This window comes from Gasterosteus aculeatus, chromosome 15 (assembly GCF_964276395.1).
Source record: "Gasterosteus aculeatus chromosome 15, fGasAcu3.hap1.1, whole genome shotgun sequence".
NCBI lineage: Eukaryota > Metazoa > Chordata > Actinopteri > Perciformes > Gasterosteidae > Gasterosteus > Gasterosteus aculeatus.
The window spans coordinates 387,814-410,089 of NC_135703.1; the positions used below are offsets into that span (position 1 = coordinate 387,814).

Consider the following 22,276-nt stretch of genomic DNA (forward strand, 5'->3'; position numbering starts at 1 on the left):
TTTAAATATAAACTTTATTTACATAATATTAGAGTTGTGATATGTGCAATTATTTACGTCAAAGTCTTAACACATACAAAAATGCAAATTCAGGAAAAAAAAGTGGCGGAGCAGCAACTTATATAGATAGAGTTTCTATATCAACGGAATTTTAAATGTAATACTTTACATTTGTACAATATTCAGCAGCTTTCAGACGGTTCAGATTTATTATGGACTCTGAATAAAAGTGTTTCTAAATAAAATCAGTTTAGTGCGAATCCTTGAAATTACAATGACACACAGACATAACATTGTGAAATTATTGCGGTTATGTGTATGTAACATGACTTTGGTCTTGCATGTTTCCTCAGTGAATCTGATATTCAAAGTAAACAAACTGCAGCAGAAACGAAGGTTCAGACTGAACAGCCAATCAGTCTGCAGACGACCCATGAGGTCATGCCTCTGCTGTGACATCACAGCGGGAGTCTGGTGATGTCTGCGGATCTGTGTGACGTCAGCTGGGGGGGGGGTTTCCTCTCAGTCCCAGAGGAACCAGCCTTGGCATCGGCCTCCAAGCCACGCCCCCTTCTCTCCTCCAGCCGCCTCCCCCTCCTTTCCCTCCAACTCCTACGTCGCTGCCGGCGGCGTCCACCACCTTGGCACCGCCCACCTTCATCTGGAGCGGAGGGGGCGGAGCCAGGGCATCAGCATTCTTGGTGGCGGGTGCGAGCTGCGTTTCATCCCGCGTGGTCGGTGCCACCGCCGCCTCCTCAGAGGAGGAGTTCTGCTGATTGAGGAAGAAGAGCTCGTCGAGGAGGGAGGTCAGACTTTCATCCTCCCCAGTCCGCTGCTCCGTACCAAGAGCGCCCCCCACTGTCACGTGAGCCTGACCAACGGCCCTCGGACCTGGGCACGGACATAAGGACGGGCCCCCCTGCGTGAAGGCCTCAGGCTGGTCCTGGTCCGATCCAGCAGAGACCGGGAGGGACGGACGAGCTGGCGGAGGCGACGGGGGAGGCGGGGATCGTGCTGGCATCTGCTGCGAGTGTAGTAGTATTTGTTGTTGTTTTGGTGGTTGTAGTATTTGATGTGGTAGTAGTGTTTGTTGAGATGGTAGTATTTGGTGTGGTTGTAGTATTATTTGTGGAAATGGGAGTATCCTCTGTACTCTGGTTGATGGTTGGAAACCCGGCAGCACGTTGTTGATGTTTGCAGCTGTAAACAATAAAAAAACATCAGCTGATGGCAGATGTTTACCTTCAATAAGTTCATTTAGTGGATGGGGAGCTAGTTATTGATTAACTACATTAAAGAGTCAATCAAGAAGTTGGTTAATTGAGTTAGTCAGCTGGTTCCTTAGCAGAGTTTAATGACAGTTATGGGGGCGGAGCTGCTGACATCTTACCGATTGGGGGGTGGGGCATTGAGGTGAGGCGGATCTGCTGGTTGGTCAGATTGGAGAGGTTAAGGGTGACGGTGGGCATGCCTACAGACAGGAAGAAGGCATGTCTTACTTCAAAATAAAAGCATCGTGAGGCAGAGCGTGGCGTGGCGGTGAGCGGCTCGTACCTGGTGAAGGTGACGTCTGCAGAGGACTCACTGCCAGGACCTGTTGCCCCGGCAACGCAGCACGGACCAGCGACCGAATTCCTTGTGGTGACAAAGCCGGCAAGGACGATGACGGAGCTGGGTTCCTACGCCGAGACAGGATATTGGGGAAAGTCTTTGGCCTGTCCCTCGCCACTGATGCATTGTGGGATACGCCAGGAGGAGCCAGGACGGACTTGGACACCGGAAGGACACTCTGAGGCCCCTGAACACATTCAGTGGTGGGAGGAGCTTGTGGTGCCAGCTGCCGCGGGTCGGAGGTCGGGATCGAGATGACGTAATCGGTTTTGCTCGAGCGCCCTGCCAGAGGAGCCGAGGCTCCGCCCCCTGCCGCTGGCGGCTGATTGGCTGTTGGGGATCTTTCCCCCTCCATCTTCCTCTGGCAGGTCGACTGGTTCTGCACCTCCCTGCAGATCGTCAGAGGACTTTTTCCTGCAGTAGATATAAATAGGTTTTAATAGCACACTACTCTTCCATCTGCAGCTCCTTCCTCCCGTCTGAGGCCATACTACTTAACAAACATGCCATCCTGTGACATCTTCACCTGATCGGAGGGAGATGTCTCTGACGAAGGCGTTTCTTTGCTGGCTCAGACACGTCTTCATACTCGTCAGTCTGGCCAACTCACTGTGGAGGGTCAGGATCTCCTGACGCGCCTGAAACACAAGAACATACAGTGTGTTCTGATGTGTTCAGACTCCTCACAGGTACCATGTCGATAAAAAGTAGTCCCCCCCCCCCCCTCCAATGGATGTTTTCCCCTTTTGTTGCTTTTATACATGAAACCATGGTCAGTATGAAGAGGAGGAGGGTGTTTCTATCTGGTACCTGGTCCAGCAGAAGTCCCTCTGAGCAGCAGGTGGTCTTCATGACCTCACACAGACGTCTAAAGGACGACGTGAGCCTCAAACTGCTCCTGGAGACACAGAACCAGCAGTATGAAGTAGTGTTCATCAAAGACAGGTGATGAGATGACGACATCATAGAGGTAGTTGATAATCTCACTCAGAGTCCACGTTGCTGATGTTGGAACGATAGCTCTCCTCTGCCGTCTCTATGGCAACGGGCCGGTCCTCACCCTCCGCCTGGCGAGACGATACCATCCTCATGTCAAAACTCATCGTCATTAATGTCACCCCTTATGTCTCCATGGCAACGTCTGTCTTAATGACTGATATTGTTGTTTTGTTTCTTGAAAACAGTTCAATAAACAGTCATATTTTACAGTTACAACCAAAACATTTCGTACTTTTGTCGTCATGGTAACAATGCTCGACCCGTCTGATTCCGATCCTGAATCAGACGAGTCGAGCAGATCCACCTCCATCAGGTCAGCGTCGCTGCTCCCTGTGTCTCCTCCCTCTGACAGCTCATCTGATCTCTCTGAGGAAGGAGGACATCATTGATCCCTTATTGGTCCCTGAGTGGAGAACCTCCTGCCTGCCTGAGTGGGTTTCGTACCTCCAAGGATGAAGCTGAGGTACTTGTCCCTTCTCTTCATCAGCCTCTTCTTCTCCTTCTCCAGATCGGAATTGTCCGTCTTCAGCAGCTGGATCACCTCCACCGCCTGAAATCCAAACAACCACTTACATTCTGGACACCAGAAACTCTCACATCTCTGAGGAACGTGAACGTAAGAGTCTGACCGTGTTCAGTGTGAAGATCTTTGACGTCTTCTCTTCAACCAGACCGACTTCTCTCCTCAGACCTTTGAACAGCTGGAAGAGCTTCCTCCTCCGACGCTTCTCCAGCACGTTGTGAAGGTGACGCTGCACAAGAACATGAGAAAGAACATCTGTAAAGAACATCAGCACATCACTCCGAGAGAGAGAACATCTGTAGATACTTTAAAAGATCTTCTCATTGTGAATTACCCCTTTCTCTCTTTCATCCACCTCGTCGGAGGGACTCTTCCCCTCTTTGCTGTCCAGCTCGTCCTCAGAGTTTGACGAGTTGTCCATCTCGCTGCTCCCTCCCTCTGACTCCCCCGGTTGGGGGACAGGTTCAGGAGGATGGCTTGAAGGTCGGGTCTCTATAGGGGTCTGGAGTGTCCTTCCACCAGAACCCGGAGACACAGTCAGCGCTTTGTCACCGAGATCGGCCCCCCCACGGGAGGGCTTGAGGGAGATGAGGCTCGGTGGAGCCGCCCTGGAGGAAACGTTAGGACAGGACAGGACGATCGGGTCCTTGCTGGAGTCGGACGGGAGGCTTTGAAAGGTGGTAGAGGAGGCGAGGGGGGAGGTGGGGGTCACTGTGGTCCTTGGAGTGGTTTGGTTATCAACAGGAGCCTGGAGGGATACAGAGGGGAAGACTGGGGGAGGGTGGAGGGGGGTGGGGGTCAGAGAGGAGATCGTTAAACGCATAGAAGCTCCTGCACATCACAAAGCCGCTTATCCTTCAGACTGGAACACAGGGAGGGGGGGGGGGGGTCTATCCCAGCTGACATCGGGCGATAGACAGGGTTTACCCTGGACTGCTAACACCAACGACTAGAAGGTCCTGAACACCAACGACTAGAAGGTCCTGAACACCAACGACTAGAAGGTCCTGAACACCAACGACTAGAAGGTCCTGAACACCAACGACTAGAAGGACCTGAACACCAACGACTAGAAGGACCTGAACACCAACGACTAGAAGGTGCTGAACACCAACGACTAGAAGGACCTGAACACCAACGACTAGAAGGTCCTGAACACCAACGACTAGAAGGTCCTGAACACCAACGACTAGAAGGTCCTGAACACCAACAACTAGAAGGTCCTGAACACCAACGACTAGAAGGACCTGAACACCAACGACTAGAAGGTGCTGAACACCAACGACTAGAAGGTCCTGAACACATCTGGTCAATGATCCTGCTGACTTACTTCTCTGGACAAACGTGCGGTTCTTGTTGACTGAGTTTAGTTTGCTGATGGGAACCAGTTGGACCAGTCGCCCGTCTTGTCTGCGGTAGTACTGCACGCCGGTCTTTGACCGGACTGGCCGCAGGAACATCATTGGACGGGTGGAGGAGGGAGGGGGGGGGCTGCATGAAGCCTGAATCGGCGAGGGAAGTTTCCCAGGAGGTGCTGGGGCCTGAAGCATCAGCAACAAGGCGCCATTGGGCGCCAGATTGACAGGTGAGGCCACGGAGCTGCTCACATGAGAGTCTGAAACACACCAGACCGAATGGTTCTCAACATGAGGTTCACAACCCATCGGAGTCACAACATAGATCTTCTATCACAGAGCTATAACATTAAGACACGAGGAATCTCTTTATATATTAGGCTGAGGTTGTTTTGTAAAAGCTTTTCAGTGAGAAAACGTGGAATCATCAACATTCATCTGTGTGTGTAAAGAGAATGAAGAAAACTATGGAGATACCCTGGAGATGGAGCTCTGGGGCCGAGGGAAGGGCAGATGAAGGTTACCTGAAGGGGGGGCCGGCATTGTGACTGATGGCTGAGACCTGGGTGACGGGGTGGGAACCACGAAGGGAGCTGGCAGGGAAGTCGGTCCTGCACTCTGGTTTTTGGGAGGTTTGGAGGACGAGGAGCCTCTGTGCTTCCAGTTGGGCCCCACCCGGCCAGTCAGATACGCTGCCAGCCGGTTGGCCGGATGGAGCGCTCCCATCTTCCCCAGCTGGATCTTAGCCAGAGGATAGAGCTTCCCATTCACCTGCCAAACAACGAGGAGACACGTCACAGATCACAGATTCATTTTCTACTCTTAAATTTAAATGCTTTTGTGTAAATCTGAAGTCATGATAAGAGTTCCATCCATCCATCTGCAAACCGCTCATCCTGCACACGGGGTCGGGGGGGGGCTGGAGTCCTGGACTGGTCGCCAGCCAATCACAGAGTCACACTCACATTCATGCTCACGAACATGCAGACTCCACACAGAAAGGCCACTGGGCGGAGTGGAACCAGGACCTTCTTGCTGTGAGGTGACGGTGAAAACCACCACACCACGTGCCGCCGTGATAAGAGTGGAAAGTGAAAAGTAGAAAAACAAAGATGTCGGCTGCAGCTCCATATGAAGTCTGAGGGCCAACCAGCTGCATCAGAAGATGGAAGATACTCTTGAAGATGAACCACCAAAATGGTTCAAATCCAAAACCTGTCGGGAATTTTAATGAACCCTCACCTGGACCCCGTGGTCTGTTTCTCCCAGCTGTTTCCTATTGGCTGAGAGGAAACCGGCGGGGGAGACTCCCGTCAGGAACGGCAGCGCCATGCTGACCATCGACTTCCTCTTCGATATTATCTTGATCACCTTCCTGCTGCTCAGATCTGTTGATCCCTCCTCCTGATCACCTTCCTCCACCTCCTTTTGTTCCTCCTTGATATCACCTTCCTCCACCTCCCGCTGCCACTCTTCAAGAGGCTCCGCCCCCACCTCCCGCTGCCACTCTTCAAGAGGCTCCGCCCCCACCTCCCGCTGCCACTCTTCAAGAGGCTCCGCCCCCACCTCCCGCTGCCACTCTTCAGGAGGCTCCGCCTCCACCTCCCGCTGCCACTCTTCAGGAGGCTCCGCCTCCACCTCCCGCTGCCACTCTTCAAGAGGCTCCGCCTCCACCTCCCGCTGCCACTCTTCAAGAGGCTCCGCCTCCACCTCCCGCTGCCACTCTTCAAGAGGCTCCGCCTCCACCTCCCGCTGCCACTCTTCAAGAGGCTCCGCCTCCACCTCCCGCTGCCACTCTTCAAGAGGCTCCGCCTCCTCGAACTTTTTGAGGGCCTCCTGTTCAAAGACACAGGCTGTGTTCAAAACACTTCCAAAAGCCCGTAAAGCAGCCCGCTCACGTCCTGGCTGACCGCTTTACACTGTGCAGTACAAACAGTGCATTATGGGAGTATTTGAATGGCGTGTGAATATTTAAGGCTCTTCAAAGAAAAAACATTTGTTTTCATAAATCAGGAATAAATATAGTGACACATTCCGGTAACGGACAAAGCTTAGAGCTTCCTGTTTGGGGCTTCACAATAAAACAGCGAGTTTGGAGGTCCAGTTAGAAACAATTCTGAGGATTTTAAAGCTGCCTCTAAATGACGGGAGGCCATTGATGAACAGTCATGGGGTATCTCTGCTCTCCTGACACCATTAATCATTAGTTCATCTTCAGACCGACCTGCTGCTGTTTACACTCCCTCCGTCGTTCAAGTGTCTCCAGGTGCTGCGGTTTCTCCGGATTGGGTCTGGAGATGTGCATCTTGTAGTGGATGCAGCGGTTGGCGGCGGCGTCCTCCACGGTGTGGCTGATGGGATTAACGAGGTAATCTCTGATCCAGAGAGGCTGGTCCAGATGGTCCTCAGCCATCGCCTCACACAGCATCTTGAGCACCAGGTTACGGTCGCCGGCCCTCGCCCACTTGCACTCCGCCATGATGGTCAAGCGCTTCGACGGCTTCGGCTCAGGCGGACAACTGGTGGGCTGAACCGGATCAGATGCTGAGGAAACAACACAAAAAGCCTGAATCACTTTTTAATCCATTAAAGACTCTCCATCGATGTCAGATCAAATCATGTCTGCTCACAGACGATTAGTTCTTCAATGGTCCATGTTGGTGGATACAGATCCGTTTTGGTGTAAAAGGATCCAGAATATTTATTTACCGATCCGAAGGGATCAGTACCAGTGGGTTTAGATCAGCACACCTGGTTTAGTCTTTGTGTCCTTTTGTCTCGAAGGCTTCAGTCGAACATCTTTAGGCTTCAACTCTTTGGACGTCTCCTAGAGGAAAAATATAATAATACCATGTGGTGTAAAATAATAAGTCAGTTCCCTCAGTCAATAAACAAACAAACAGCTCCACACTAGAACTCTTGATTTCTTATTCCTCTCGTTTCCTGTAAATTGATCCTTCAATCGCAGAGCTCATTTGTCCGGTTAGGTTTAAATATATAAAACGTACCGCTGTGTGATCACAACTCTCCATGTGACTCTTCCTCGTCCGTTTCCTCCTCTTCTTCAATTTATAAACTCTTATTCTGGCACAGCTGCTTTCTTCTTCTGCTCTCACCTGGAGGCACACACACACACACACACACACACACACACACACACATCAATTCAACATCTCGGTATTGAATGTTTGATCTGTTTTTCAAATATCTGATGAATATTCTTCTATAATAAACACTCACAGTTTTGACAGGCAGCGCTAATGGTTGTGGGACCAGGACCGGTTCTGGATCAAAGTCTCCAGCGCCCCTCTTCCACAGAGTCCGGACCCGCTCGGCAGGATGGGTAACGCTGTCCGCCTCCTTCAGGACTACAAGTGCAAAACAGGGAGGAAGCAGGGACCTTAATGCGACTAAATTGTTGTTTTTATCAGTAACTATTAGGGCTGTCAACATGAACACGTTAATCTGTGCCATTAATGCAACAGAATACTTTAACGTAGTTAACGTACGTGTGTGACCGCGGAAACGAAGCGAACGCTAGCTGCAGTCAGTGACGTCACGATGGAGAGAACTTTTTGCATCACAAGTAAAACAAACAGACGCGTGACATTCAGCAGAGAACCGAGCAGAGGAGTTACTCCACGCGTCAAACAGACCAGTTAAAGCACCGCTATGCTAAGCTAGCTGCTATGCTACTTCCATCTCAACATGTAACGTTACCCAGCGCGGCACACAGTCTGCAGAGGACCACCACCGTGTCCCTAAAAGACCTGGTTTGAAAACGTCCTGCTGAACGTGGGGACAATGTTGGCACTGATGAGAGTTGAGAGCAAAGTGCACGAGGACGACAGGAAGAGTCGCTAGTTCAACATGTTCCATCAGGTGCCTCCAAGATGATCAAATGTGTGTAGTTTTGTGTTTAAAATAACAATTAAAACAACAGTGTCTTTCCAAAGTGATTACTCATTACTTTGAAGTCTATTTTTGAATCTATCGACAGCCCTACTAACTATTAGTTATTAGAGGTGAACTGACCGTAGGCCATCTTCATCCTCCTCCTCCTGCTCCTCCTCCTTTTCTTGTTGTGGTGGTCCAGCTTGGAAGGGCTGGAGTCTGAGCCGTCGAGGTTCTTCAGGAGGACCACCTTCTGTTTCAGGCAGCTGCAGCCGAACATGCAGGCAGGCCGGCCGCAGTGGCTGACCCTGGAGCAGTAGGACAGACTGGAGCAGATGCAGCCCAGCCGGCAGGACTCATTCTGGCAGTGAGGGGCTGGTCTCCGGACCCACTGGATGGGGGCGGTAGGGTTCTCTCTGACGAAGCCCTGAGGAGGAACCGGAGAAGTCAGACAGGGACTAGAGCAGGGGTGTCAAACTCATTTCAGCTTCGGGCCAGATGCGCACTTTGATCGAAAGCGGGCCGGTAGATCGTAGATGTCGTGTGTCTTACCGTCAGAGTGAAGAGTGACGTCAGAGCAACGGAGGCCCGGTCCTCCGTGATGCTGGTCCGGGGTCGGCCCTCCCACAGCACCCCATCCTCTAGGTCCTTCTGTCTCAGTAGAGCCCGGGTCATCACAGGCCTTTTGTCCTTCTCGCTGTGATCGAGGGTCCCCAGTTCAGAGTCCGATTCCAGGGGAGCCATGTCCTGTGAGACGCGGGTCGGGGGGGGCGCAGGCTTCGCAGGGCTGAGGGTCTGGGACAAGGTCTTGGGTTTGAGCTTCCTTCTCTGCTTAGGTTGCGGTTTTGTGTGGTCGAGGTGGACTTTCTGCTGGTGCCGCTTTGATTTTTGAGGTTTAGTGACAGAGTTGGAGTTCTCCAATGGGGGGGGTGCTGGGATCTGGATTGGAGGATTCTTAGGAACCAGGTTTGATTCATCCGGAATCTCTTGGGTAGGATCTGGTCTGGGTTTAGTCGGCTTCAGACTCCTCCTCTTCCTAAACGTCTTGGCCTTCCTGAGGACAAGTTTGGGTCTCTTGGAGGGGGGGACGAATCTAGAGATGAGGTCTGAGGTAGGGGAGTCGGCAGTCTGCTTCTTCAGGACGCTGTCCAGGGTCCGGACATAGCTGGTACTCTGGGTGGGCAGCTGGTAGAGCACCGGCTCCGCCAGCGGCTGAGTAAAGGTGGAGGCCCGCTGGTCGATGAGCTTCCCCTCGTTCTCCAGGTACTCGTCCAACATGTCGCTGCAGAAGGCCGACAGGTTCTTTGGTGGGTCTGAACCAGCTAACGGATGAAGGACACATGGAATCACGCCCTGATCCTTTTCTCCATGAATCACCTCTTTGTTTGCTTACCTTCGGCGTTGACAGGTGCTGCTGTGGACGTGGCCTCAGACGGTGGGAATTTCTCCCTCCACCCTTTGATCTGAGTAAAGTCTGTTGTTTTCCCGGTTCGGGACACAAATGCTGCACCTGGAGAAAGGGATCAGGACGTTACGCTGCATAGTCGGACATTAACACAGCCAAACTCTCAGGGGGAATTATGGGGACCCGGAAAAAGCCGCCTATACAAGGCAGGACCTCCATCTGGTATGGCGGTAGTGACCTTGAGTGGGGGGCAGCGGCTCCAGAGGGACTCCGGTCGGGGGGATTGGCAGGCGGACTCCGAGGTACTGAAGGTCTATGGCCAAAGTGGGATCCAGCAGGTTCATCTTCAGACCAACTGGGTCCACAAAGAAAAGGCCACTGTTAGCATTATCTACACCCAACGCTAAAATGACTTCTTCCAAGGCTGTCCTATAAATACATTGACGAATCAACGTGATTGATTGATCGGAAAAAAGCCTTTGACTAGGTTCACTAAAAATTAACAAAAGTATTCACCAATAACTTAAATCGACTTAACGGTTAACGCTTCAAAACAGAAATATAACATCCACATCGAGTGGGAAAGCTTTCGATTTACATCGTTCTTCTGAAGATACCTTCCTGCAGCACGGGATGGATCGCCTGTCCGTGTCTCATCTGCTTCAAGTCTTTCAGCAGGATCTTCTCAAAGGAAGCAATCGACTCCTCCGGGCCCTCTGTTGGGGATCAAAAACATCCGTATGAAACAAACACTTTTCTTTAAACCAATGATTCCAACATGGGACCTTTGGTTCATGTTATACCAGATGTTAAATATATTCACGGTAAACATAGCATCGTCAATTGTGTAGCGTCACCGTTCTCAGGTGTGACTGCCGTTAGCTGCAGGTGACCTTCAGGTGTCATCTGAGGCTGTGAGGCCGTTCCATCGGAAAAGTCTGCAACGTGAAGTCTGAGGGCCTCCTGAAACATGAGTTTGTTTTTTGTATTATTGGAATTACATATCTTAAATTCTATGCTTCAATGCTCCACTTCCCAGTCTTTTGATATATTGAGATATTTGTTTGCTGGCTCACCTGATCTTTTTGATAGTAAGGGGGCGGACCCAGTCACCATGGTATCACTACATTATGGTATCACAAAAATGAGATAAGACGACGTGTGTTTTGACAACGTTTTATCTCAATCTTTTTTTGTGCGGAAATGGGCTTCTACAGTTCTGGAAATGCATAACTCCAGCCAATCCAAAGACGGGGTTTGTAACCGATTAGATGTAGAGATACCCTGGTGACTGGGTCCGCCCCCGTACTGCCAAAAAGAAACACAGCGAGGGAGCAGAAAACACCCTCCCAAGCGAGGAGATTCAAGTTTTGCACATTCACCGGATTTGCGGTCTCAGATTTTGACATTGATTTGACTTACATACATATATACACATACAAATGGACCATTTATTAAATGAACATCATTCTGTATTGAAGAAGACTTGAAACTAGAGACTGAGACCATAAACCCATGTTTACTGGAGGGAATAAAGTCATTTCCTCATAGACGTCTATGGGACCAGATGAGTCGCCCCTGCTGGTCACTACACAGAATGCAGCTTTAACACATGAAGCTGAACTTCAAATAACCAGGAGGTTGTCTCCTGCTTTTGAAGAGGATACATTTGAGCGAAGGAGGGAGGTCCGTCTGGTGTTAACTGGTTGTCATACATGAGTGGGCGTGATTCAACCCTAAGTGGGGGGTGAAGTTCGTCCCTGTTACACATTATTGCATCCCATGAAAACGGATTGCATTGTTTGGTCTTACCTTAGATGTGAAGGAGATAAATAACTGCTCCTCAACTTCCTCCAGGTTAGGCTGCATTTTAGCATAGGTGGAGGCATCCATCTTCTCATCCTCCTCATTCACAAGCTTTTGCCGCCGACACTTGTTCCTGCAGGGTTTGTCAGTTGGGATCATTGACACCTGCTGAGGAGGCTCCTGTGGATTTGCTTCTTCTATTACCAGAGGCGCACAGGGAACAGCCACCACATCCGTGTGTGAAAACTCCACCCCCATCCCGAGGTCATCATTGGAGAAAAAGTGCACAAGGTCAGCAATCGAAGGTGTCGGGGATAGGCCGTCTCCGTCCAGGGACGAAAAGGTTGGAGACAGCGTCATCTGGAGCGCAAGCGGCGAAAGTTCTGCGGGGAAGGGCAGCGGCTCGTCGTCCTCAAATGACGGAGCTGGGTCTGGCGCAGAGGTGAAGGTGGAGTGGTCAGGAGTCTGCGGTTCGGGGTAGGACGGAGTCTGGAGAGGCAGCAAAGGTGACGTTCGAGTAAGAGTTTGAGGCGCCGGCTGAAAGGTGGTGAATGAGGGGTCTACGTAAGCCTCGGCCGGGGGCAACACCGTGTGCCATTTGAACACGGATGGGTCTTCGCCGAGCACTTCGGGAGAAGCCGCTTTCAGTGTCACTTGAGAAACAGCAGAGTGAAGCTCTAGGGCAAACGAGACAGGCAGGGAAGGCAGTGGCTCCGGAGAGATAGTGGGGGAAGGAGGCTCGAAGCCAAACAATGACAATTCAGGATCTGGCAGTGGAGGATCTGACTTAGGCAAGTCGAGCGGACACAGCGAGGAGTTCTCAGCTGGCAACTCCGCATTGTGCGGGGGTAAAGAAACGGGTGATGCAGCGAGAGAAGAGGGGGGTGAAGTTGAGATGAGGGACAGCTGATAAGAGTTGAGTAACGCCGGTGTACCATCTGGGCTTCCGCTTTTGGCAACCAAATCGGAAGTGAGGAAATCATCGGGTCCCTCTGGGTCCGTAGAGGACACAGCGTTTGAACATGAATGACCGGTTTCAGCTGCCAGTCCGGTAACATTCAAAACCTCCTCCAGATGAACACGTGGCTCACTGTGTCCAGAGGCCTGGGGGCGGGCAGGTGTTGCGTCGTCATCGGCGAGGTTGTTCGCTTTGCTCCCGTGGTCAGAAGGAGGACATTCAGTGAGAGACCGGCACTCGGTCGGGGGTGCCGGTAGAGGAGAGTCTGGCTTGCTCTTGGCCAATCTGGATTTTGAGGAGTGCTGCCTTAGAAACCGAGCGAGGGCCGGCAGAGGCAGAGGTCGTTTGTGCTGCTTTAGCTTTGCCTCTGATGGAGCCTTGGCTTTAAGTTGAGGGTCAGAGTCCGCAGAGGAGTTGCAGGAACCCGCCAGACCGGCATTGCTGAGCCCAGAACAGTCGGTCCTGGTGGCGTCTTTGGAGTTCACTGAATTCGAAGGGCTGTTATCCTCTCGGACTTTCCTCTTTGTAACAATTGTCCCCCCGTCCCCTTTGCGGTCATACGGTCCGTGGCTTTTCAAAGCTGTGGTTTTGTTGTTGCTTTGCTCAGATCTGTTGTCGATGCCCAGCTGGTTCAGGTTGCATCTCTGCAGCGAGACGTGAGCCTCGCGAATTAGTTCAGAGAACAACTTCTGAGCTGGACTGAAATTTCCGCTGAAGGAAATAAGAACAAACAAAAAAATCATGTAAGTGTCATGTTAACTATTGATTGACAAAGTCAACAAATCCATGTTCCAGCTTAATTTATCTGACTAATGTTCGGTATTTGCGACTAATGTGGCCTTGTGGAAACATAGGTGCATTTAAAAATCGTAGACATATTCATCTAGCAGACTATAGGTACCTTGCAAGGTTGCAATACACAGGATCATTTTATTGCAGGAAAATTGGTGGATCTAAATGCTATAAAAACCATCCAAAATAATGCGTAGGGCAGTGGCGGCTGGTGGATCTTTTCTTTGGTAGGGCCAATCAGTTCCAGTAAACATCCCAGTATGATTCACGGCAAAAAAAAAAAAGTATAAAACGTGCATTCTAACTTTGTAGTTAAATATCTATTCTAATAGCTCAACATAATAAGGACATCTTATTATTCATAATATATATATTATATATATATAACAAAATCCAGAATATTTTATAACTACCATATCATTACTATAAATTTCCAATGTAAATATATTCACACTCTCTCACAAGCTTGTTGGCGGGATACTGCACGCCATTGTCATGTCGCTAAATGGGAGCGTCACGACTCGCCCTGACGAGGACGCAGCGTAGGGCGCCGAAGGGCGAGCCCAAGTCTCATTGCATTTTAGGACGCTGAAATTATAATGTCACTCATTTATCTTTGTCAGTGATTGGCTAACTGCTTCTTGGACCTGCGCTTTGGGGCCGTGCCCGAGCCCAGCTGAGACATGCAGAGCAGCAGAGAGGATGTGCAGAAAAAGCATATATTTTACGCAGATATTTACAAATATTAGCGGATATATAATCCACATTTCAAAAACACAAATATTGACTATTTGTAAACTGTATTTTAAATATAATTAAAGCTGCAAGCAGCGATGGACGGGCCCTTGGGGCACCGGCCGGACGGCTAGAAACGCAGGCAAGAACTCCTGCGGCCGTTGGCCAAAGAGTCAGTCATCGTTAACCATAAGGAGCGACACCAGGAATGCAGCTTTGCAAACTTCATCTTTAACATTATTAAGGTCTTAGGCCACTCACCAGCCAACTTCTGGTCAATTTCAGATTAGATTTAAAAGGAAACAATCAATAAGTACATGATAATTTCACATCAAATGGATAGTACACATCCCCAACATGCAATTTAGAGATACAGTCCATCCGGAAAAGTATTCACAGTGCTTCACTTTTCCCACATTTTGTTATGTTACAGCCTTATTCCAAAATGTATTAAATTCATTATTTTCCTCAACATTCTACACACAACAACCCATAATGACAAAGTGAAAACTGCTTTTTGCAAATTTTTGAAAATCTGTTAAAAATAAAGAATGAAAACACAACATGAACATAAGTATTCACAGCCTTTGCCATGACACTCAGAATGTAGCTCAGGTGCCTCCTGTTTCCACTGATCATCCTTCAGATGTTTCTACAACTTGATTGGAGTCCACCTGTGCTAAATTCAGTTGATAGGACATGATTGAGAAAGGAACACAGCGGTCTGTATAAGGTATCTCAGCTGACAGTGCATATCAGAGCATAAACCAAGCCATGAAGTCCAAGGAATTATCTGTAGACCGCCGAGACAGAATTGTATCGAGGCACAGATCTGGCGACGGGTACAGAAAGATTTCTGCAGCATTGAAAGTCCCAATGAGCACAGTGGCCTCCATCATCTGGAAAAGGAGGAAGTTTGGAACCACCAGGACTCTTCCTAGAGTTGGCCGCCCAGCCAGACTGAGCGATCGGGGGAGAAGGGCCTTAGTCAGGGAGGTGACCAGGAACCCGATGGTCACTCTGACAGAGCTCCAGCGTTGTTCTATGAAGATACGAGAACCTTCCAGAAGGACAACCATCTATGCAGTACTCCACAAATCAGGCCTGTTTGGTAGAGAGGCCAGACAGAAGCCACTGCTCAGTAAGAAGCACATGACAGCCCACCTGAAGGACTCTCAGACCATGCTCATCACCTGGCCAATACCATCCCTACAGTGAAGCATGGTGGTGGTGGTGGCAGCATCATGCTGTGGGGATGTTTTTCAGCGAGAGGAACTGGGAGACTCGTCAGGATTGAGGGAAAGATGAATGCAGCAATGTACAGAGACATCCTGGATGAAAACATGCTCCAAAGCGCTCTGGACCTCAGACTGGGGCGACGGTTCATCTTCCAACAGGACAACGACCCGAAGCACACAGCCAAGATAACAAAGGAGTGGCTTCGGCACAACTCTGTGAATGTCCTTGAGTGGCCCAGCCAGAGCCCTGACTTGAACCCCATTGAACATCTCTGGAGAGATCTGAAAATGGCTGGGCACCGACGCTCCCCATCCAACCTGATGGAACTTGAGAGGTTCTGCAATGAAGAATGGGAGAAACTGCCCAGAAACAGGTGTACCAAGCTTGTGGAATCACACCTAAGAAGACTTGAGGCTGTAATCGCTGCTAAAGGTGCTTCAACAAAGTATTGAGCAAAGGCTGTGAATACTTATGTACAACGCGCCGAGTGGGTTGGTCTGACAGTAACTTCTGGGCTTTTCCCCACAGTCCTCCCCTGGAACGCCTGTAGTTTTTGCCATTGAGTTGATGCAGTGAAATAAAAAGTTTCCCGTGGATTGGATGGTACATATTGCCCTGGTTCCCTCCTGAAAACATCAAATTTAATGACCCTGATCCTTCTGACCCGAGCATACACATAAAAACATTGACTTCCAGAAGTGTAGAATAACGACTGGTTCCTGGTTTTAGGACTCTCTACTTGTTGCACCATATCGATAAGCCAATATTATTTATCATATTGTCGTAAAAATGTCGTAAAAGGATTAAGGCTAAGGCCCGTTAGGTCGTGGCTGTAATTGAATCAGCTCCCGGGAGGAAGTACTACGTCAAGACAATTGTATGAAGGTAAACGGTATAGGACCATGTTAAAGTTCTGCTAGATGGAAAAGTATTAAGGTTCACTATGTATTTATTTATTTAAATTGTACCACAGATATGTACCACCTATATTGAGGGACGTACTGACGTACTGTTTTGAGAGGGAAAGAAACAAACCAAAAAAATACTTATTTTCCCAAACATGGCCGCAGACTTTTAAAACGTCTGCAACCTCGTACCTTGTTGCAAACTTGACATTTGGTACAAAAAAATCTGCAGGATAGCACACCATCGTAACCTTTACAGCTGAACTCTTACCACAAACTCTCCTCGGAGGCTTTGGCGGCTGATTGACCGTCGTTGGAAGTGGAATTCCTCTCCGGGTCACTTGACTCAGACAGCTTTGCGTCCGCAGCTTTTGTGCTTCTAGGTTTGTAGTTCGCCAGCAGCGACTTCAGACTCTTCTTCACGGGATGCTGCTCGTCAGCCGCCGCGCCTCCGTCTTTGCCAGAGATCAACTTCAGTTTCAGGCCGCCGGAAGCGTCCTCCTTCAGTCCTTTGGCGAACGGATTGTAGTCAACTTTGAGCTGAGAGAACCTTGAGTTCTGGTAAGTAGTGACCGCCATGAAGGCGGTCTGGTGGAACGCGAATGTGACGACAGCAGGTCCGGTCAGCTTCATGTCTTTGGCGTCTGTGTCTGTCTGGACCACGTGCATCCGTGGAAGGTAGCGGTGCATCGGGCGCAAGACCGTGTTTCCCTCCAGATCCGAGGTGCCGTTGGTGAGCTTCAGCTTGTAGAAGGACACCGGGCTCTGCATCCAGTGTTGACCCGTCGACGGTGACTCGGGGTGGGCAAACGGCCGGCTCGTCACGTGGCCCTCGGCCTTACCAGCCACCTGCCAGCTCTTACCGGTCCATCTGTAACGACTGCCGTCCAGCGGCTGGATGTCCATGTACAGAGAGTACTTCTTGGAAGGCTGCAAGCCGGAGATACGAAAGCGACAGTAGGGGAACATCCGGCTCCCCTGTTTGGTGAGGATCATCTCCGTTTTGCACCTGAAGAACTCGTTCCACATGCCGTTGTTGTCCAACGTCACTCTGATGCCTCTGCAGACGATGACGGGCGACAGGTTGTCCGACTTAGGGTTTGAGCCAGCGGAACATTTACCGGTGGTAAATCCGCCGGAGGTCCAATTGTCTTCCTGTAAGGGGATCCCGTTGGGTTTATCAGTCACGGCCACATCTTCTTCTGCAACATGTGGGTTTGGCTCTGTCCCGCCATCGCTCACCCTCCCCAGCTTGGGAATGGGGAGGCGTGCGGCTGGATGGTTGGTGGCAGCTGGGATGGTCGAACCGCCCTGATGGAACACCATTGCTCTCTGCTTCTTCTTAGAAGCCATGAACAGGCTCCGAACATCTAAAGGGCGGGAGGGTCGATGCAGCGGCTCACAGCAGCATCCTAGAACACAAGAATGTGACTTTTTTAAATTAACAAGATAAACTGAGGTAAGACCAAGAGGTTTGATGGATAACCTCAAAGTTCTTCAGCTACACTACATAAAAGTGTCATCTAGTAGTTGGTATCCTGCGTTTGTCCCATAGTCTGGTATTACAACACTAAAAAATAATCACTCACTGAGGACACCAAATGTTGGAGGAGCAGCCAGTTACTAAAATGAGAATAGCTAGTCCACTTTACTTTATGGTGAAGACCCAGGAGTCGTTTCATTTAATCACAAACTGCACACTGCTGCCTTCTCAGCTATGATTTACAATTGTAAACCAGGAGCCAACCTTCTTTAAAGTGACGTCAAACCATCTGTTAAAGCTGCATTCTCTGCAGTGACCAGCAGGGGGCGACTCTTCTGGTCCCATAGAAGTTTATGAGAAAATAACTACTTCTCTCTTGATTTATTCCCTCAGTAAACATTGTAAACATGGAGTCTTCAACACAGCATGATGTTCATTTAGTGAATTATGGTTAATGTAGAGTCAAACAAACATTAAGCAGCGGACGCTTTAGGGCGGGGCTACATGCTGATTGACAGGTCTCTACCAGTAGGATACAGTAGCGGTGTCTCATTTGGTCGACTGCCTCCTCCTGAGGCTGCTCATCATTCGTTGACTCTGGTGTCCCGTTCCGTCGGCCCCTTCAACGTGGGCCCTGAACCGTAACCCTCCAGGCTACGACTTGAAGGACACATCGGGCCCATCCAGCCGATCCCATCATGCGTTAACGCCGTCATGCTGTTGTAAACTAACTATGGATTTAGTTGTGTTTTAGGGAGCAGGAGGAAGCAGCATCACACTGAAGGAGAATGCCGTGTGTGGTGCGTTCATCTTCTGTAGCTTGGACATATTGCGTAATCTTAGGTTACAGTTAAATTAGCTTGTATATGCAAGAAGAAAAAGTCTTACAAGTCAATAAAGTTGTAGTTTTTATTGACTGTATTGATTGATTTTTTCTGATTTAAGATTAAAATCTTACTTTTGGCTAAAGGTTCAGAGCGTAGCTGATTTAATTCAAAATGGCTTGAAAAATATTTTTCTCTCAGCCTGAAATATATCATAACATTAAGATTCCCTTTTCGATCTTTATTTGATAGGTTTTTGGGGGGTTTAAGGCTTTCACTGTCGAGCACAATAGGTTAGTAGGCAACAGGATCGGCAGAGGAAAAGCTGATAACACAAGCAGGTCCCGTAGGCCAGACCTTCTCCTTTGGGTTGTCGAAGGACCCGGCCCACGCAGACCAGATGACCGGGTCCTTATGAGGATGCAGCCCACCAAATGAAACACAGGCTGGATCCAAGTCCTCCTAACGTCTATTCCTTGACCTCTGTGGAAAACGTCACAGGGTCAAGGAAAGATTTAGAGGAAAAGACAACCGCGGTGTTTCACTAGGCGACGTAGGTATGATGCGACAGGAGACGCATGTTAGTGACGTCAGTCTGCAGTGACTACAATTTCTCCTAAGACGGACTACAGAGAAGCATCTTGGATGCCTTCATGTGTTGATGTAGACGACATGAACAACCAGGTTCAAAGTATTTTGCAATATGAATGATTTATGCGACTGAGTACTTGCATGATCTGCGTTTCTCTGCCACGATTGCCATTTCTTGTATGTAGCACGGCCAAGATATATTTCACTATTTAAATATTGCTGCTGCAAGGAATTGTGAAAGAGAAAGATTTCCTTTTGTCCAGTGGTTCCTAAATTTGAGGCATGACAACATCAGTCCCCAAACTACCTGAATACTGATTAACATGGTTCCGTGTTAACATGGCTACCATTGAACAAGCCAGCTTGCTCTCAATTTTCCTCCACGCGAAGTTTTCCCCAAATAAAGTAGTTGGCTGGCAAACAACGTGCTAATGCAACGGCAAAGTAAACAAAATATTCAATCAAATACAACATTTTTAAAAGTTGAGACAAAGACATCTGATGTTAGGTAGAGACCTGTCAATCGGCGTGTAGCCCCGCCCTAAAGTTTTGTGGTCTGACTCTAATGGACCATCATTCACTAAATGAACATCATGTTCTATTGAAGAAGACGTGAAACCAGAGACTGAGACCATAAGAGACTCACGTTTACAATGTTTTATGTAAAGTGACTGAGCATTTTGAAAAAGCGCAATATAAATGAAATGTATTATTATTACTGAGTAATTTGATCATAGATTGAGGGGGCCGGAGGTGTCGCCCCCTGCTGTTCACTACAGAGAATGCAGCCTTAACACATGAAGCTTTGACCAGGGGTCGTCTCCTGGTTCTTTCACAGCGTGACAAACACGTCGATGAGCCTTTCAGTAACAATGGCGGACAAGTAGCTTCGATACCACGAACACGCGCAGAACACCACTTCATCAGGTGAGAAACTGCAGTTACCTGCTCAGTGAAGGGTCCTCTACACATTAAACCCATGCCCATCATTACAGCGGCAGGCCCACCCGCTGCTAGCATGTTACTATTGTCCACCAATAACACGCTTAAACTTAAATCTGACGCAATGTCCCCAACAACACGCAAACTCACCCCAACTCATTTAGAGTTTCTAGCGGCTTTAAGGGAAAACTAGAGCTCAGAACAGAGCAGTTGACTTGTGGTGTCCAGCTGCAGCTAGCTAGGCCCAGTAATGGCCGACCCACGGTGCAGTAAACCTCACCGGCTCCGGTCCCGTAGAGACCGTTTACGACCACGTGCGGCACACGGACGACCTTCTGCCTCGACGGGGAACCGTTAATCCGCGCGTTACGGTGCGTTTTCCGTCGTGTGAACCCGCCGTCGGCATCGCGGCTCTTTTCTAACGGAGGTTGGGGGGGCGGCGGACATGCGGCGTGCTGGCTCCACTACGTCATCGCCTCGTTCTTGCCGCGCTTGTGCGCAGACGCGGACGCCATCTTACTGCCGCCAGATGCGGTTTCAAAACGCGGGCCCGGCTGACCTCGCGGCACGACACCGAAGGATCTACGGTCCGTTTCCCGGGGAGAAGAGCACGCGGGGCGCCCGGCTGGTGGCGGAATCGCTGCCGGTGCGGGTCGGTTAGTGGGACGTCGAACCCGCCCGGAAGCCGAGGACCGACGCCATGACAGTTTCACAGATTAACGTTAGTGCCCTCCGGTCCCAACGGACCGTTAGCGAACGTGAAGCGGGTCAAAGGGAGCTAGTAACGGTTAGCTGGTGATCGATACGGTCCATTCATAGCTGAGGGGGAGTTCACCCGGCCGATAGTTGCCCCGCTGGGGGGGGCAATAGTTCACTGAATGGAACCGCTCCACCCAACGGATCTTAAGGCAGTTCATGGCTTCTGAAACCGGATCCGCGCGTCCCTCCGCTCCGTGAAACCGACACACGAGCCCTCCGAAGAGCCGCGACCCGTCACGGCGACCGGCTCCGTGGTAACACAGCAGCAGGTCGATGCATCGCTCGACCACTTCCCGTCCGAGACCCTGAACGCACCTCTTGGAACAAAGCGCTTCAGCCATGTTGCTCTGTAATATATAACACGTCCACAGTGACGTGGTAGCGGGCGGTATATTAACGCCTTAAAGGTCAGACTTACGGTAGCAACGTCAGATACGTTTAATGGCAGCATTGTCTATGGGATCGATAGCGTGGAATAACTAACGTTACGTCACGTTGTTAACGGTAGGCCGCGCGTGCACGCTCACGCGACAATGGGGCGCGTTATAAGCGGCGCATGCGCACCGGGAGCGATGAACGTGATGGAATGTGTTCGTTATCCAGTGGAGACGGAGCCTCTGCTAGCTTAGCTCCCGAGCTAACACGTCCCCGTCAGGTTGAACATTAAGATCAATCGACCTGCCGAGCGTCGCGTGTGGGTGACGTCATGGAACTTTAAGCTCCAGATCGATAGCCACCGATTCCTCTCCTGTTTCTCTATCTGATGCTTCGCAGTCACACGGAGCTCTTGATCGATCTCCGGTAATCCACCGGAAATGCGTCACAGCAGAAACGCGTTGTGATCTTGATTGTTCCAAAAGAAGAAGTTCCCTGATGTGACTAAATATGTTGCAGTACACTTTCAACAGCGCTACAGACACTGTTTCATTTGATTATACATCATATTCATGGGAACTTTTAAGTTACAGATTAAAGCAAAACATGTACGTTGTTTGTTTCTCATCAGTCAACGTGTCGATTTAAATAAAGAGAAACAATAAAAAGCATCAAATCAGCTGCACATTGAATTATTGACAAATGCAGCATCTTTGATGTTTGATCTGAACGTGGACTGTAACGTGTTCACGCATACTGGAGTATGTCATATGTTCACGTGTACTGGAATATGTTTACATGTTCTCTAGTATGTTCACGTGTTCTTTAGTATATCCATTGGCTGCGTTATATGTTTACAGGTACTGTAGTATGTGCACATCTTCTATAGTATGTTCATGTACACTGGAGTGTTTTCCTGTGTTTTTTAGTTCACGTGTACTGGAGTATTTTAAAATGTACATATGTTCTGTAGTATGTTCACGTATCCTCAAGTATGTCTTAATATGTGGTATGTTCTGCAGCATCTTCACGTGTTCTAGTATGTTTCCTGCAGAATGTGTTCTCTAACATGTTCACATG

The 22,276-nt window shown here is 49.5% G+C and overlaps 1 protein-coding gene across 4 annotated transcripts; it reads right to left on the reverse strand.

Annotated features, from left to right (window-relative positions):
* On the reverse strand, positions 1–22,219 carry mgaa (MAX dimerization protein MGA a). 4 transcript variants are annotated; one of them, XM_078089158.1, is made up of 26 exons: positions 20,343–22,219; positions 16,494–17,634; positions 11,600–13,262; positions 10,645–10,750; positions 10,405–10,503; positions 10,026–10,142; positions 9,776–9,892; positions 8,935–9,704; positions 8,524–8,809; positions 7,729–7,856; positions 7,497–7,604; positions 7,240–7,315; positions 6,713–7,032; positions 5,731–6,324; positions 5,013–5,259; positions 4,464–4,748; positions 3,468–3,904; positions 3,240–3,362; positions 3,055–3,160; positions 2,843–2,976; positions 2,599–2,678; positions 2,422–2,509; positions 2,138–2,249; positions 1,555–2,025; positions 1,391–1,471; positions 1–1,200 (listed from the first exon to the last, which is right to left on the reverse strand). In XM_078089158.1, the coding sequence occupies exons 2-26, from the start codon at positions 17,573–17,575 to the stop codon at positions 500–502; spliced, it is 8,331 nt and encodes a 2,776-aa protein (XP_077945284.1). In that variant the 5' UTR covers positions 17,576–17,634; positions 20,343–22,219; the 3' UTR covers positions 1–499. The 4 variants fall into 4 exon arrangements, with proteins under 4 accessions (XP_077945284.1, XP_077945285.1, XP_077945286.1 ...); XM_078089159.1 differs by having other exon boundaries at positions 20,066–21,583; XM_078089160.1 differs by having other exon boundaries at positions 21,240–21,380.
* Positions 22,220–22,276: the final 57 nt, after the last annotated feature.

What these genes read in the sequence shown, in the direction of transcription:
- mgaa (XM_078089157.1), bottom strand. An exon ending in GAGGATGAAGATGGCCTACG is followed by an intron (nt 7,857 to 8,523) that starts GTCAGTTCACCT and finishes TTGCACTTGTAG; the next exon opens with TCCTGAAGGAGGCGGACAGC. An exon ending in TTGTTACCATGACGACAAAA is followed by an intron (nt 2,679 to 2,842) that starts GTACGAAATGTT and finishes TCGTCTCGCCAG; the next exon opens with GCGGAGGGTGAGGACCGGCC.